The sequence below is a fragment of the Sceloporus occidentalis genome, unplaced genomic scaffold, assembly GCF_023333645.1.
Source record: "Sceloporus occidentalis isolate IW3139 unplaced genomic scaffold, rSceOcc1.0.p SCAF_28, whole genome shotgun sequence".
NCBI classification, from domain to species: domain Eukaryota; kingdom Metazoa; phylum Chordata; class Lepidosauria; order Squamata; family Phrynosomatidae; genus Sceloporus; species Sceloporus occidentalis.
In genome coordinates this window covers 8151245-8169977 of record NW_028317008.1, presented here as the reverse complement: position 1 = coordinate 8169977, position 18733 = coordinate 8151245, and the positions used below count along the sequence as shown (strand labels likewise).

Below are 18733 nucleotides of genomic sequence, written 5' to 3'. Positions count from 1 at the left end.
CAGTAGAGGGTTTTGTTTAGGTGTAGGAGTCATGTTGGCTGCATGGTCTCAAATGCATCCTCTCTTCACCCACTTTGTGCTTTCGGACTGCTTCCTGGTCAGTAAAAGAGTTATTTCCACGAAACATGAGATAACATGAGTTTAGAACACCCCATGAATTTACAACAAATCCTCCAAATGGATCTGTGGTCCAGGTGTGCAGTTACAATGTGTCCCTATTAGCTGGTACAGGCTATACCCACTAGTAATATGGTTCCTTTGAAAGAATATCCTTCCTATGGCCTACTCACACTGCTGTTTTCAAATACTTTGACATTTAACAAATGTCGAATTGAGAAAATAATAAAACAACAACACTGCTTGCCATTGCTTATTTGCGAATCCATGAATTTGTAGGTGGATTGAAGCGAGATGAAACATAATGCCAAGGCTACATTTATGGAATCTTTCTGATTCAACTATGATGCAGACACAGTCATTGGTAAATGTATCTACATTCTACAGTATTTATTGCTAATTAAATTATTATAGATAGGTAATTGTAAATATTCCTATGCAACTATATTTCTTCACATGGTTTTTATCAGTACAAAAGTCATTTGTTTAAATTCAGCCTGCACATGACTGTGTGGACAAGCAGAGGTTAACATGTTGAGGATACAGTGATGACACTTTTACTCAATGGATGAAATCATGCATGTAGTTTGTAAACCAAATCAACATACACACAAAAACAGCAATGAATGAAAAATGAAACAGATTATAATGATGTCCCTTCCTGTATCAGGAAACCCTTAAAGCTATGCGCTGCATCTCAATGTGAGACAGGCTGCAGGACAGACAGCCAGGCACCATACACTGATCTGTGGCAGAATCTCACCATTGCTGGAAGGGACCCACTTTTATATCTTTTAGTAATACATGTGAGTCTATGTAACTGTCTAAAAGCAGGATTCTCATGCTGTACTCCTTATCCTGCCAGGGTTCCCAAGGCTCCCAATATCCAAGGTTCAAGGACATATTCAACTGCGTTTAGCTGCACTAGATAATTCTTATTGTGGCATAATTTTGCTATAAATTTCCCGTTATAATTGTGTATGCAGAGAATAACTAAAAATGCATATTAACACCTTCCTTAAAATGCATTCTTACACCAACATGCCTTCATCCCCCTAATAACTTTCGCATCACAATTCTCTTCCAGGCACCACATCATTTAATTTCTCATATCTTCCTATTCATGACAGATTGTATTACTGTCCATATTCAGGTATTAAGTATTAACCTGGACGGTTACATGATAAGCCATTACTTCATTAACTAACTTGACAGTATTAGCTATACGATCAGATTTTGTTCCCCTCTATTGAGCAGCATGATTTAAAGTGCACCATTATGCAGAGTTTCATTACATATTACAATTTTTGGGTCCTCTACTTTTTCCTTTCATTGTTTCTGCCCTGTGCAAGGAAAAAGATCACTGTTGTAGGGGATTTTATGTCTAAACCTCCTTAACACCTGTTGATTCTTGCGCACCCTGAAGGTTAAATGTTTTAAAAATAAAAATAAACTGAAATTATCTTTCGTCTGCAACCCCAGTTTTCACAGTGCAAGTGCTTGTCAATTCCTGCCGATAATACAGTCATTTTTACAGTCATAAAGAGATACAATAAAATGCCATATTCACTGTCAGATAAACAACATAATGATAATGGTCAGATTGCTGACACATAATTGAATCATGATTCACAGGAAGGGTACTGAAAAAGTGAATTATCACATCTAAATATAACAGCAAAGGGATTCTGAAAGGTCATATGGTGGATGGATTAATAAGACCTTGCTCTCTCTGAATAGAGACATATTCATGAGTCGGGACATGCAACAAGTTTACTTTTCATAGCATTTCACTATTAAATGTTGACATGTAAGTTAGATATTGTTTAAATTAATGAATATTACATTTTAAGCAAATTCATAGCATATGAAGAACATGACATAATAAGTAAGCAAGGGGTTGCACGTTGTACCTATTTTTGGTGTCAGGCACGGAACGCTGTCTCTAAAAGAACCCATAATGGTAGGTGAAATGGAATTTCACACAGATGACGATAGGCATTGGGTGAGGAAGAATATGTAGCAGGCATGGGATACATGACATTATGCCAAGTTTTATATACCAAGATTATATTTTGAGGGAATTGTCTGTGGGAATTTTTGTCCATTCATCCAGCAGAGCATTTGTGAGGTCAGGTATTGATGTTGGACGAGAAGGCGTGGCTCAATGTCCACTCCAGTTCATCCAAAATGTGTTCAATGGGGTTGAGGTCAGGGCTTTGTGCGGGCCAGTCAAGTTCTTCTACACCAAACTCATCCAGTCATGTTGATCTTGAGAGTTGAGTGGCATAGATAAAGTGTCTAAGCCTACAACTATAATAAATGTGATTTAAACAGAATCATGTGGATCATTCAGTAAAACTAACAGGTGAACAACACACTTGATAGATTACTATGAGCGTACTGTCATTAGGTGAAGATAACATGTCCGTGTCAGTTTATTACACTAAATTAGAACAAAAAACATATTTCACATATATTGTCTGTTACAACTCTTTCAGTTCTTGACTTGCAATCCATATAATCAAATGGCTGGATTTTGTGCCTGGGGATGTTTGCTGAACATGTTGGTGATAAACAGTTAGTAAATAAACTTAATAAATATAAATATTGTCAGTTTGTCAGCTGCTCATACCTTATTTGCTACCTGAAAAACGTTGCATTACCAACACAGTGTATGTGGGATGTGGTGTAGCAATAAACCATAGAATGTGCTACTTATGGGTCCAATTTACAGACATCAGGAGAATTTTCTAATTCTATTCTAAAAATGATATATATTTATAAAAGTTTTATATATTCACAACTTCTGCTGTTTTATATCGTATGTATTATTTTGACTTTTAGAACTGTAGGAAACTGGTGCACAGTTATACCCCACAAACATTCTATCTACTCGTTGAAAAGAGGGACACTTGGGAGGAGAGGTTTCTATGGCATCTGCAAAGTGCCTTGCAAAACAATTTACTTAATAAATCTAAGGGGTTGAGGTTATGTTATCTATAGCTTTTAAAAATTGTGAAGCAGTATACATGCACTTTTGTGGAGGTCTCTGGTATTTAACATATTGACATCACATTTTTGGAGTCACAGCTAGCTGTTGTCAAGGTAACCACAAGTTCTGCATCCATTTCCTGAAATAAAATAAATGTAAGATGCATACAATAAATATTTTTAGTTACTGAATTCCTGGCATGCATCACTCTTCTAGAATTACAATAGCAATGGATACCACCAACATTTCAGGAATGCATATGCAGTTGTTCATGCACTTAGGATGTACAATTTCTTTGTCTCTTACGACCAGCTGACAATACTCTAGGTAATTTCATTATGGTTTCTGTAATACGGAGGCCTCCAGTGATGTATTGTGGCCTACGCCAACTAGGATTAGAAGGCGATGTGTGACTTTGAGACACAGAGCACAGGGATATGACATCCCGTGTCTTCAAGGCGCGTCTTTTGAGGCAGTACAGACTCCCGACGAGATGGGGCAACTGGGGCAACATCCTAGGTCAGGCCTAAGGCAGCGCCGAAGGTAAATGCAGCACTGCTTGCCTCACATTTCAGGTCTGCACTACAATGTTGGTGGGGCTCACCAAGGAGCAACATATTAAATGTTGTTTGTTCTTCTGAACCTTAGAACACACTTAAGAATTTTAACAATTTAAGGCTGTAGTTAGATCTTGCCCTCTGCTTTTACCTATATATGCTTAATGTGTTAAACTTTGAACTTTGTTTTTCAATATTAAGCTTGCACTTATGTTCAGCAGTCACTGACAGATAATTTTCTGCATTCATGTGGTATGTAAGATGTTCCCATGGAAATACCGAAATGCTTAGCATGCAATATCACCCTCACAAAATTATCCACTTTGTTTGCTATTCAAACCCTCCATTAATGTCTCATACAAATCCTGAATGCAAAGCTGAAGTTTGAAGCTGAGGTTAAGTATCTTTGTACCATAGAGGGAAACATGGAAATGCAAGTATTGTTTGAAATGTGGCTTTTCAAAAAGATATCAGCCTGCTAGATCAAACATGAAAACTGGAGATGAAAGAAATGATAATGATAACATATATAATTATGGATGAAGCATTGCTATAAGTAAAAGGATGGCAGTGTGTATGCATCAAGTAACCTGACATCAAGTTTTATACAGCTGGACACATTGAAATTCTAGTTTTAATCTGCGTTTTTTTCCCCCAGGAAGCAAGGTAATTGTGTTAACTGTTTTTCTTGCATACAAATGGCTTGGCTTTAGAATACACAGCTTTTTGCAGCAATAAACATTAACTCCATATTGAAGAAAAGATGTCACCTTCTGTACCCTCTTGGTAGGGCGGGCCTGTCCACATGGGTATAGATACCTGAGCTGATCCATTACCTTAAAACCTGTAGTTTATTAATTTCTAACTCTGAATGATTATTATTATTATTATTAAATATTACGTTGGTGTTAAGTACAACATTTGCAAATATATACTTATCATGCGGACAGGGCTGTAGGAAGGGTGAAGCGAGAACACCATCTCCCTCTAGTTGGCTCAACATTAGGGAACGTGAACTCTGTCACTTCAGACCCAGACTTCCATGCTCCCTAATCACTACGAGTCGGCAAACGAAGGCGCATAGTGATGAGGAAGCACTAAAGCAGAGGTCTGCCGTGACAGAACTCGTGATCCCACAACAGGGTGGAGGTAAGAGATGGTAAGAAAAGGGGTGTAAGGGCAGTGTATGTATATATATGTGTGTGTGTATGGGCAGGTGTGTGGCAGTGTAGTGTCCGGCTGAGCCTCATGGGAACTGTAGTTAACTGCAGCACCCGGCAACTATCACCGCAGCAACCTGGAGAAGTGAGACACCATTTCCGCCACATTACCACAAAGTGTGTGATAAAATGTCAGCCTGCATTACAAAATTGACGTACAAAAGCCACACCATCATGACGTGCAGTGATATGCTCATGCACTACTGTAGCAGGTGCTATTTCTTATGATGGCATCAATATCATTCTAATTTTTGCTAATATATAACTTATTCAGCTTACCGAGTTCCGTTTTAATGGTAGCCATAAAGGTTAAAATGCTTTTTACTCATGGGCAGTGATGACAAGATGTCGCCTCCCCTATCGCCATATTTTAGGTGTCCAAATCGGGGCACCCATGTCGGGGGCGTGGTAAAGGGTGGGGCCAGTAACTGAAAGGGGCGGTGCATAGACGTGGCCACCTACCCATTTTACAGGGGACTGCGAGAGAGGTCAGTGTTAGAAGAGCACTATTTCTGGTTATGGTTGGATGAGATCGTTGTGGAAGAAGTTAACCAGCCGGCCCGGTCCAGGTCTTAAGGGCCCTTTCTGAATAATGAACACGTCACTTCCTGTGGAGGAGATTGTCAGATTTGATCTAGATGGCCCGGAGTTCTGGCCATTCAGAGGGTAAGTCTCTAATATGGGTATCACTACGTGCTAAAAGCACTCCTTAGGGGTAATTTACATTTAAAGCCCATCTGGTCATATATTTAGATATGAATGAGCCGGCCACATAAATTAGGTAAAAAGGAAATAGGCAGGCCTGGCTGTCTATGAGTGGGGGTGAGACTGGGTATGGCTTTAATGTGGCCCCTCCCATTTTCTTCCCACGTTTCCACTACAAACATGGAACTGTAGACACTTTCCTGAGATATATATATATATACAGCTATAGATAGACCAAACTGTCCTGGAAGGGATGGAAAAGGAGTGAGGGACTCTGGATCCCAAGGCGGCATAGGAAAGGAATGCCAAAAACCTCCGATTTTGACTTTGGGCCTATTTCCCATTTGCAATTTTATCCTGCGGCACTACACATTTGGTTTTCAATAACTGGGAATCTCTGGGTTTACACCAAAGCCTCTGAGTAGCACAGCTAGTTACTGGATCTTATTGGCAGTCTCTAATCTCGAGAACGGGGTAGTGATGTCTAGTTATGCACATTTCCTTCCTGCTGCATCACACTCCATACCACCCATCCATGCCTTCCAAACTCAACTAGTCAACAATGTGCCCTGTTTCGAGAACCTGCTGACATCTATATTGGGTGGAAAGTTAGGCGTTTTGTGTAGCTATGGTTTCCATCTTTCCTGGTTTCGCCTGAACGGTCCCTTTATAAAGTGAAAGCTAGCCCCACATTCACCTCTTTATGTCCCAGGAAATGCTGGTGTGATGGTTATGTAATCCATCAAAGTCCTAATTTTGCAAGAGGTTAACTTGGGACGCAAACTCTATGGATGTCCATGGACGGACTTATTTCATATAGCACTATACATTATGTTAGTGGCCACTCAAAAGATTATAAACCATTTTTCTATCTATTTGGACCAAAAAGGTTAAAAGTTTACTAGACACCTTCCCTCATGTCCAATATATCCAAATGGCATCTAGTCCCAAATAATTGCTTGAATATTTATTATAAATGTCAACAAGTGCTTTATATATTTATTAACTCCATAGTGAGGATTTTGAACCATGCAAATTCTTTATGATTATAGAATGGGTAGGTGCACTCTATATAGAGTAAGATACAATTGTACTTGAATGATTCAGCACTTTATAATTCTTATGATGGTTTACATGCACTCAAGACACTTTATATATAGCCATATTGCCTCCATATGCTCTGATTATTTTCCTATAATTACCTCTGTTGTCTATATAATGAAATGTTTTTTATGAATTAAATTTTTGTATAATAAAATAATATATTTTATATAAGGGCTTGTGTGGAACTCCCCTTTTTTCTGTTAGGTGTACAAGTTTACAGGAGTTCCCCTGTTTTGAGGATGAGATCCTTTATACATGCCACAATATTTATAACATTATGTTATTTGTGAAAAGTGTGGTTGGATTCTTTTGTATTATAGTCCCAAATAATGTAGTAAAGAGCTCAAATACTACATTAAACATACAAGTAAAATCTGTAAAAAAAAATTAGGTAATTTATTAGGAATTTATTTTGGGTTGCTTTTAGAATGAGGAGATGTATTACTTAATGTAGAAATATAACCATTCTGCATATATTTCAAATACATAATAGCGTAATAGTGATCAGTCTCCTGGAATAATCTCATAACTGATGAATGATTTTTTTACTAAGGCTAAAAAATAATAATATGCAGCATATGCGCTTGAATCCTAGGGGGAAAACCCACGGAATCAATGATTATACATAAAAAGAAAATCCACAGCTATGGGAAGCCTTGGTTTTTTTTAACAATAGAGCTCAATTGCTGCCTCTGCATAAAAATGGATAACATAGACACATTTACATAAAGAAATAAATCAAAATGCTATTATTTTAAGAAAATCCAAGCTAGCTTTAATTATTGTATGAAAGTGGTGTTTTCTGTAATGTATGTTGAATGCCAAAGTTCAGCAGATACTAAAGGAAACATAAAGTTCTATATTAGCTCAAAAACAAAAATAATAATTTACCATAGATCTCATACTATTATTGGTCTGAAAATCATGGTTATTCAGGCATTTGCTGGCTAAGTATTATTCCGGCTCTAAAAGGTCTTGGTTCAATGGTTGCTAATGTAATAAGCTTCTTCTCTTTATTTTTACTCCTCTGAGTAAGTAACTCACTAAAGTAAAAAGAAAGAGAAAGTGCAGTTCCAATTTTGTCCAATAATCCCAAAGATCCATTTAATCTATTTAGCATTAAATTATAAAAAAAATAAACAGTTGCCTAGACAATTCCATAACAAGGTTGGGAATACAAAGAAATGTGGTTTTGTGTTTTTATTGTAATTTAAAAAAAAAATAAATGTCCTAGCCCTTCTGGCAATATACTGTATGGCACCCTTAAGAATATTATCATGCACGGGGTCTAATTGCAACATTGACGTATGTTTTGGGTTTTTTCAATTTGGAAAGACTATGAAAATGAATACTATAATCTGTACAAAATTAGGCAATTTATCATCCAATTGTGAATTTTGTTTTTTGGCCTCCAGCAAGACTATCAGACATTCTTTAAGTTCACAAGTATTTTTATCCTTCAAAGCAAGGGTCAAGCAATTCCTTCTAAGTCTGATGAATTCCCCCACAGGGACATCCCTAAATGTATGTTTTGGATGGCAACAGAGACGGAGAGTTGCCATGATGGAGCGTATCATGGACCCTGACGTTGTCTGGGTAAGCGGGACCTTCTGGCTCCATTACAGTGCCCCCGACCAAGGCGCGACTGCCCATGTTTGCGTCCTAAATCTATCTTCTTCTTAAATATATTTGCCGCATCTGTAAGGTACCGCAATGCAAGGGCGTACCTAGAGTATTTGGCACCCGGGGCGGATCCTGTAAGTGGCACCCCCCCCACCAAATGTAAAGACATCTACAAAATTATGTTAAGAATATTTATTGCACCAATTTGTAAACTGTATGTCAACTGTAAACAACAAGAAATCTGAAAAAATAAATTAATAATTTATAAGTAAAATAAATACATTTAAATAACATTTACTGAACATATAATAGTGCTTTCTTTAATAACCCTCCAAAAAAAAACAGCGTCCACATTGCCCACATAGAACCCGACCAGCACCCAAATTACACACACATAGGACGTGCCATCTTTGCCCCCAAACAGCCCAGCATGAGTCAGCATTGTTCCCAAACAGCCGAGTGTACGCCATCTTTGTCCCATAAACACGCTACCTGTGCCATTTTTGTCCCATAAACACCCTGCTTATACCATCTTTGCCTTTTTGACAAATCAACTATACACCTATGATTAACACAAACACTTTTACAGTCACTCACTAATTCACTTTCATTCACACAATTCATTCACACAATCATTTATTCTTTCACACAAATTATTTACACATATTCATTGATGCATTCTCACAAATTCATTAATTCTCTCACTCATTCAAACAATTCATCCACACATTAATCCATTCATTTTCACTCTCTCATTCTGACTCTTTATTTCAATATTCTTGCTACCCTCCTTTCTCCCTATCTACCCATTCTCACCCCCTTCTGCCCTATCTACCCCTTCTCACTCCCTTCTCCCTATCTACCCCCTATCCCCCATCTCACTCCCTTCTCCCTATCTACCCTCTCCCCCCTTTGAAGTTCACTTACCTTTCAGGAGTCCTGCGGTGGGGGTGCAAGGCCTCTGTCTCCCAGCTCTGCCACTGTATGGAACAGTACAGAGTGATGGGAGTTATGATGTACTTTAGAGCATAATTATATAATGAAAAAGACACTGGAAATGGTACAGCATAACACCCATCACTCTCACACATTTACCAATCCACACATACCAATCCACACATACCAATCCACAGATTCCACACATACCAATCCACAGATTCCACACATACCAATCCACACATACCAATCCACAGATTCCACGCATACCAATCCACACATACCAATCCACAGATTCCACGCATACCAATCCACAGATTCCACACATACCAATCCACATTTACCAATCCACATTTACCAATCCAGATTCCACACATACCAATCCACACATACCAATCCACAGATTCCACACATACCAATCCACAGATTCCACACATACCAATCCACTCTCACTGTCACTCTCGCTGAATGATTTCCTACCTTTCCTCTTTTCTTCTTACAGCAGTAAGCTCCTTTTCTTCCTCTTCTTCTGTCTTCTTCGCTCCTCTTCTGTCTTCTTCCGGTTCAGAGGGCACGGACGGCGGTGGGCGCAGCTTCAGTGTTGTGCGCCGGGATCTGACAACAAACCCCGGCGCACAGCAGCAGTTGCCGCATGGATCGCGAGGGAGCGGTATCGGAGGTCTTTAACAGACCTCCGGCTCCCTTGAGTGATTTTAAGCCGGTTCAGGGGAACCGGCTTAAAATCACTCAAGGGAGCCGGAGGTCTGTTAAAGACCTCCGATACCGCTCCCTTGCGAGCCTTCTCCTCCAGCGGCGGACATTACTGTCCTTCTCTGGAGGGGTGCCGGCATGTTGGCACCCCCCTGATGAGCGGCACCCAGTGCGGACCGCCCCCCCCCCCGCCCCCCGCTAGGTACGCTACTGCCGCAATGGTTTCTGATTTCCTTAAGTTTTACCAACACATTAAATGCAATGTTCTGCTGCGCATCTCTAAAAGGTCCCATTACTCCTGGACTCCATCTAAAGATGTCTAGACAATCAAAGACTCGCCTACAAACCTTTCCATTTGATTGATGACGCCCAAACAATTTCCTACAGTGACATACAAAATCAAGTCTCAATTTGTAAATTCTAAATCCAGTGTAGCCTCCTTCCTTGTTGACTCCTCTATCAATTGCCTAAGACACTGTCTCTGTAAGGAAAATTATTTAGGATGTCTGTACTCCTGGCTGACCCAGCTGCTTGTTTTTTCCAGTCTACATCTGGGAGATTAAAGTCCTCTATAATGGAAACCTCTCCATTCATTGCCATCTTAGTCATTTCTTCAACTAGCAGATGGTCGCGCTTCTCTGTGTGTCCAGTCTATATATCACACCAATGTAAACAACCATTTTATTACCAAGTTCTAAAGTTCTTTAAGCTATGTTTTACATAAAGGGCAACCCGTCCTCCTTTTTGACATTTCTATTCTTGCTGTATACTTGTTGTTTCCTATAGTGCACAGGGGGGCAACATATTATCAATGTCCCTCATTGTTATTGATCTCTTAGATCCAATATCTAGGATTCCAAGTAGGCTTACTTTCTACAACAATACAGCTCCTGTGGAAGATGAGACAAGATATGCACTGAGTGGCATTTCCCAGCATTGAATCCCTTGTGTTACAAAACAAGTTAGAAAAGTTTACAGTTTTATACTTTTTCTCCTACCTGTCTTTCAACTCCTTCCTGGCTATTAACTCCTCACTTACTGGCTTTGCACTTGTCAGGTTCACCAAGGTTTAGGATTAGCCCTGAAAAGAAGGAAGACTCCCACAAGCCAAACACAATTCAGTATTTAAATAAGCAACAATGCGAGAACCCCCCCCCTTTTTTTTATTCCCAAAATCTCTCCTTGCCACAAAAGCAAACACAGAGTATAGGAGAGTGCTGCAGTGAAGTTGAATAGACATCCTTCCTGGTAATTAACTTCTCAATTACCAGTTTTGCACTTGTCTGGTTTACCAAGACTCAGACTCTGTTCAAATAGAAATTAAAGAAAAACTACCACAAACTAAATTAGGTTTACTTAGAATAGAAAGGTATTTATGTAAATCAATAAATAATAACATGCTGATCTAGGCTCAACATTAAGCCCAGATCTGGCTCCACCTGGTGGTGAAAACATGTGCATTTGAAAGTGTAGGAAGTTCTGATTTAAGTTAGTTATTTAACTCTAGTTTCTGAAACATGAATGACATCTTATGAATGAGTGAATCAGCCTAAGGAGAACACAAAATAAATCTTACATGGCTACATGTAAGTCGCTTTTGAAGAATGCACAGAGTACTTTAATACGTATTCTTCTTTAGTGGGGTTTTGGCCGCCCATTTTGTGTGCTGACTGCATATATGTAATAACAATTTTGGAAACTTTAAAATAATTTTATGCAACAATTTGATTTAAAAATGATTTATTATGAAATTCTCAAGATTTTAAAAACTCAGCTTTTTCCCGTCGTTGTCTTTCTAAACAGTAACCAGTAGGGAGCGCTATAATGCTAGAAAGCTTGTATTTTATAAGCTTAAGAACACTTTGGGTCAAGGACATATCAAGGATAAGTGGGACCCTGGTCAAAAGGTACTATATATATATATATATATATATATATATATATATATATATATATACACACACAGCACATCAGGAAGCCATTGGCAGCTCATTAGCATACATTACATTTCCTTTCTACAAACATGGTACTTTTTATTCAGCCATAGACATTCAGAGCTCAATTAGCCCTGGGATGCAAATGCTCCAGACGGTATGATCCCCAGGAATCATACTCAAGTAGACAGGAAAAGAGCTACAGCCAAAACACCAGCATAAAAAGCACTCTTTGTTTCCACAAAACTGCATGAAGGTTAGATTCATTGAGGGTTCAACACAACCAAGTTACCACCAGATAAGGCAGTTTAAAAATAAATATTTAAATTTGTCATGGAAGCTGCTTCTGTCCTTGGCTGTGGCACTAATATACATACCGTATTGGCTCGGATATAGGCCGCCCCCGTATATAGGCCGCACCCTAAAAGTTTGGTGCTTTTTTAAAGAAAAAGTTTTTTTCTTTAAAAAAGCACCAAAAAAACATGCTGCCACTCTGTCTCCCCCCCCCGAGATATGCTGCCACTGTCCTCCCTCCCCGAGATATGCTACCACTGTCCTCCCCCCCCCGAGATATGCTACCACTGTCCTCCTCCCCACCGAGATATGCTACCACTGTCCTCTCCCCCCGAGATATGCTGCCACTGTCCTCCTCCCTCCCCGAGATATGCTACCACTGTCCTCCCTCCCCGAGATATGCTGCCACTGTCCTCCCCCCCCCCCCCGGAATATGCTGCCACTGTCCTCCTCTGCCCCCCCTCCCCGATTTACCGGAGCAGTGCCGGCACTGGAAGTTGTATACGCATATTGCGTAGATGTCCCGGGCGTCGGGCGCTAGACCCCGAATATAGGCCGCACCCCCACTTTAAAGACTTAAAGTGGGGGGGAAAAGTGCGGCCTATATTCGAGCCAATACGGTAGATGCAATGGAATAATGCACATTCATGCACACACACATAAACACATATACACACTGACTGCCATGAACACAGATCCCAGATCCTAACTTCAGAGTATCTCTCTTCCTTAAGCTGCAGATTGATGGCTGTGGGATCCTCGGTCCTTACAAGCAGAGAACCTCCCCTCTTACTGACTGTAGCATGTGACTGCGGTGGGTTGATCCTGTCACATGACAGGAAATAAGAAGGTGACTCTGCCAGCACTGATATCCATAAAGGCTGTGTCTCTGCTTATAGCTCTGGTGTGGGAGAGGGGCCACATACATTAACTTGGTCCCTATCTGGGACCTTACATCACCCGGCACAAGTACTTTATTCATGCTGTGCAGTGCAGACTCATACATACATTTCATTGCAGTTAGCAAGCAAGCAAGCAAACAGGGGCCCTGGAGCAACTGCCCCATTGTTAATCCACCCCTACTCTGGGTACAAACTGTTGTGAAATAATTGTAAGGCACATCAATATGGCAACTCAATTTACCCTCTTTTTTGTATATTTGATTAAAGTGCCTGACATGTTCTAAATGAAGTTATTATACTTTGTGATTCCATTGTGAATGACTATATTATTTACACTCATAGTAAAGACTACTTTAATCGATACATTTATATTTACAAAGTGCAGCCCTAAGGCAATGTATTTAAACTGGAGCAATCACTGTGAACACCAATTGCGTTGTTTCCGCTGGTTGCTCCACTTTTGCCATAACTGCCTAAAATAACTGTATATGAATGAAGGATTGTGTTTATAGCCTTCATTTCTGTTCTGTTTCTGAATGTCAAATGTGATTTACTTGACGATGAATAAAGTTTTGTTAGCTTGAACTAGCTATAGATATGTGATTTATTTTACCATATTTGATGGCATTTATATTCAATTGGAGTGTATAAGGACAAGCATTTAAAGATTATTTCTGCTTACTAGAAACACCCAAGGTCAATGTGATACATTTTATGCTTGAAAAGCTATTTGTTTCTATTATTTTGTAGCATTTCAAGTATTAAGCTCTAGGCATTAAACAGAAACAGACAATAACATTGCAGAATAACTCCAATTAGCCGCTCAGCGGTGCTCTGAAACATGAAATTATGCCTGTAGGGAATATGCCCTCTATCCCAAATCTTAGACTGATATGGTATGAGTAAATATTGAGGGCTGGCTTTCAAGGTGGCAGTGGAGAACAGGAAATTGCAAGGCAAGATTTGCACTTGTACAGTGGCCTCCTTTCTCCGGGAGGAATATATATGGAGAATATATGTCCCATGTTACATACATATCTTATGCCATGTGTATATATTTAGATGTCATTGTGCAGGCCTGAGCTGGAATTGAGCTCTATGGCTGGCTCAGGTCTGCTTTAGCAGATATGTACAGAATTCAGAACTGGCTGTAAGTACAACGTCGACCTGCAGTAGATGGTCCTTCCAGTCACTTATGTAGACCTGTAATTATAAACTTTTTCCAGCAAGAGCCTCCATGTTTCTGGAAGTCCAAATTGTTATGTGACACACTACTTGTTTTATCCTGTACCATACTGCAAAATACGATGATACAATGTGAATCAACGAATAATAATAATCATGTCTACCTAAAAGGGTTTGTTCTGTGATGCATACCAGTTGCATGAGCAATTATTCATTGGGTCTTGTGGTGGCGCTGATTGTTTTAAACAGGCCCACTGTATTATAAATGGACCATACGCATTTATAACTAGCTAATTGCAAAAACCTTTGAGGTAAATTCCCATCAAATTCTAATGGATATAAAGTAGTTTTTCCAAAATGAAAGCACTATAGACATCAAAAAGTTTGAAGAACTAAGGCAAATGTTCTTGTTGCTGTAGAAGGTTTATATGCTTTTTATTGGCCAAAAAGCTCTTGTGCTATCATTTCATACCACATGGTGGAGTTGCAAGTTCTTCTGAGTTTAAGCTGTTTTCAAAAACTGACACATTCACATTAGATTACATCAGAAGTGTTCTGAAGTGTATTAAAATGTTAAATGTGCAAATAAATAATAGTTATTGGGTGGGAATTTAATAATTTGAGCATTTGTTATTGTATATTTGGTTAAGTGGCACCTGAGACCTCCTAGGGCAGGGGCGTCCAACCTGCGGCCCTCCAGCTGCTGCAGGACTACATCTCCCATCCTCCTCAGCCAGCCCCTTAGCTGAAAGAGCATTATGGGAGATGTAGTCCTGCAACAGCTGGAGGGCCGCAGGTTGGACGCCCCTGTCCTAGGGCCTATCCTAGCAATTTTTGGTGCCTTTTGAAAGAAAAAGAAAAAAGCATCAGACAAACTTTCTTTAGAATACTGGTGTATTTTCTATACTCCTCGAGTTCTACATACTTGGTAGGACTCCCATTGCCCTATTCAGAAGTAGAAATACCAGCAGCCAATCACATGTATCTGAACTCTGATGTCCTATCATATATGGGATTAGTTGCTCCTTCAGTTACTACAGTAGGAGTGCTACTGAGCATGTTCAAGACATGCACATACTAATCCTTTGAAAGGAAGCCTTCTTTTCCTAACACCAACAGAAGTCTTTTTTTTTTCACCAGCAATAAAATAATGCATGCTTCAATTTGCATGCAGTAAAATGCACTGGATTCTATAGAAAGCAGTCTCCAATATACATTATAGTCCTGAGGACTGTGTTGTCTCTTTAATGACAAAAGTATGTGAAATTCAGCTGGCAATTTATATTAATAACTTAATATAGAATATAATAAGAAGCAAATCAACAGCAGACATAATTCATAATATTGTTAGCGAGTAACATTGAAATGATGTTCTTATTTTTTTGGCTAAACTCTCCTTAACCAGAATGACCCCCAGGTTTTTTGGCATATGTGGGATGTAGTAATCTGTATCGATCCTATATATATATTATTTTTGTAAGGTTACATTGTAAGGTTCCGTCCTTCTTATATTCTTGCTTATTCCAGATTTGAAAATTGTATCTTCAATATACTTGAGGTGCCATTTCCCTTAGCTACCTCGTAGAAGTGATATTCACACAAACACATAAAGGAAACCTCACGTTGGTCCAGACACCCTGGTCGCTATATATGGAAATACAAGGGAAAACACAATACACCTCCTAAGGCTATAAATTCTAGCAGCCCTTTTTGGGTGAGGCCAGAGTCACAACCAAGGCTTTTGGCAACTGGGACAGTGACAAAGGTCCTGCCCCATACCGACATCACATACAGATACAGAGGCGGAAGGAGGCACGGGAGAATTGCTGTCGATGTGAGCCTCTTGCTCCATGGAAGCTACTGCCCTGTTTGGCTCTGTTATCATTAATCTACATTATTATAAGCTGTTATGAAGTGTGTTGATGGATCTATATACTCTACAGGGTTGGGTTAAAATCTTAAATCTGAGTGGGAATCTACAGCATATTTAAAAAAATAATTTATGATTTGTAATCCTACAAACTGTGAAAGTAAATAAAATAGTTAATGTGACTTGTGATGTGTTGATAAATAATGGGATTTCTTGATTTATTAAAATCTCAAACTAACAAATATTAAACCCGGACCTTGTACTACTTACCTTGCTGTATTATTGACTGTAACAAAGTAGTTCCATTATTCTATCCTTTTGATATTTGTTTTGCACACCTATATTGCATTTTTTTTTTATTCAAGTTGGAGAATCCCATCACTTGCAGTCATAAGGATAGATCACTATTATTATTTAATTATTATTGTAACAATAAGTGTAAACATACAATCTATACACTTTCCTGAACACTCTGTTCATGTTTACATTATACAAAGTTGAAAAATACACTTACATTCATGTCTCAGATAGCAAATTATTAAAAAAAAAACCAAAGTGGAAATTCCATCCATTGCTGTGTTACATAAGCACTAAAACCATAGTTTAAATGACATAAAGTTTGCTAAATGTCATTTAGAGGTTAACAAAAGAAGGTTTCTGAAAGATGTGTTTCAATAATTAACATTTTTTGAAATGCAGGTCATTGTATAAATCCAATTCATTACCGCAATCAAATGATGAATAAAGTAGTTAAATAAACAATGTACTCAAGTAGAAATATAATTTAGACATGTACAAAATATTCATTTATATACAAATATATATTAGTTTTCAGTCTTTAAAGGTTGTAAGAAGATTTAATCCTCCAGTCTTTAGGAAAATTTGTGGATTGAGACAAATAGCCCAGAAAGGCATTATTACTGCATTTACATGAGGTGAGTTCATAGCACATGGTAGACTGGTCTGGAGTCAGAGAATTCAGGGGTCTTTGGAAGGGAGTCCATGCTGGTACTGGGAGACAAGGAAACAGAATCGTGGAGACTGGTGCTGCACTCATCTGGAGAAGAGATCCGATCAACTATGCTAGACAAGCAGTCAAGGCTGGAGAGTGCTGTAAGTTTGTCCGGAGAGATCGCTGGATCGCAAAAAAAGAAAACAAATATGTTTTTAACATGATACCTGCGACCGCTTCTCTAGGCTCTTAGCAAAATTATGTAGTTATATGTTGGTGCTTTATCACTAAATAATAAATATGCATTTATAATACATAGAAATAAATATAAAGAATACTTACATGTCTGCAGATCCAAGCAAAAGCCATTATTGAAGCTCCTATTTCTTCTTGACCAGTGTGGGCTGCCGCATTCAGTCTGAATAAACAGAAAAGGTGCATATAATTTGAGTCATGACATGGTTTTAAAGGTCACAATGAAATTCTGTGTGGGAGACTTAGCAGACTCCACTCGCAAGAGCTTTCGGAAAAAAACAGACTTGTAATAGACTTGTGACATTAACTGCTGATATTTTAGATGAGCCCAGCTTGAAAACCGAGCAGCATAGCAAAATGAAAATCTAGCAAAAATGTGTAACACGTTAAGCATGGAGAATGGATTGAAGATGAGGGAGGCCATACCAATTAAACTGGTTTAACTTTCCCAGAGCTTTTTTTTTTACATGGAAACCTGGCTGAATAAACCAACAAACAATAAAAGCACAGCTTCTGAAGTGTTCCTTTCACATGGGAGTAAGAGACAATAAATCCTTGGCACTAATGGCTCTAACATGCACTGTTTTATATAACCTTACGATAACAAAGGACTATAATGCTCATCCATAAACTAGCATTTGTCATTGCATGTTAAAACTCATTCTATATAGCTTGCTTCAAAGGCATTCAAATGTCCAGATTTTGGGCGGTATGAAATTCAAAATTCTAACTTACTAAGTCTACAAATACAGTGCTACAAGGCCAATATGTATTGAAGCGATGATAATTTTAGACGTTACTGTAGAATTCAACTGAGGTTATAGGGACATAACCTGGTTTGCTGTCTAGGATATATTTAAGAATGTTCTTACCATGCCATCCGAGCAGCTAGACACTGGACTCCCTGGCTCGGAACAGCTTTGTCCTGGTAGGCTGTAGAAGTTCTGTACCTGTTCTCTAAGCAAGTCTTGAAGACTCTCTATATACTTGATAGCATTCCTCAGGATCTCCACTTTGGGTAGCCTTTGATTAGGGTTTGTTGAGGTGCACCTTTTGAGAGTTTCAAAAGCCTGGTTCACTTTCTTAAGCCGCCGTCTCTCCCTCATGGTGGCTGCTTTTCTCCTGTCCATTGTAGAAGACTTGCGTTTGCAAGCTTTGCATGCCCACATCAGACAGTGACCAGCCTGATGATGACCATTAGGTGCTCGAACATGCTCATCTTCATCTGATTCTTGAAGGTCTTTTTTGTGAGCGCTGTAAGCAGGCATCCCATGTTCAAAGTCATCTATGAATTCATCCTCAGGAGAAGGGATACAAGAACTGTCATAAAAGAATTCAGATGGGGAAAAATGGCATCCCTCTACCAACTCCAT

General features: G+C 39.0%; 1 protein-coding gene across 1 annotated transcript; it reads right to left on the bottom strand.

Annotated features, from left to right (window-relative positions):
• Positions 1–17094: 17094 nt before the first annotated feature.
• MYF5 (myogenic factor 5) lies at positions 17095–18733 on the bottom strand. The gene is made up of 3 exons (XM_089486150.1): positions 18233–18733; positions 17448–17523; positions 17095–17288 (listed from the first exon to the last, which is right to left on the bottom strand). The coding sequence occupies exons 1-3, from the start codon at positions 18731–18733 to the stop codon at positions 17095–17097; spliced, it is 771 nt and encodes a 256-aa protein (XP_089342276.1).

Coding starts and splice junctions, on each gene's coding strand:
- MYF5 (XM_089486150.1), bottom strand. CDS start 18,733: ATGGAGTTGGTAGAGGGATGCCATTTTTCCCCATCTGAATTCTTTTAT. Junction 17,524..18,232: donor CTAGCTGCTCGGATGGCATG/GTAAGAACATTC, acceptor CTGTTTATTCAG/ACTGAATGCGGCAGCCCACA. Junction 17,289..17,447: donor TTGCTTGGATCTGCAGACAT/GTAAGTATTCTT, acceptor TTTGCGATCCAG/CGATCTCTCCGGACAAACTT.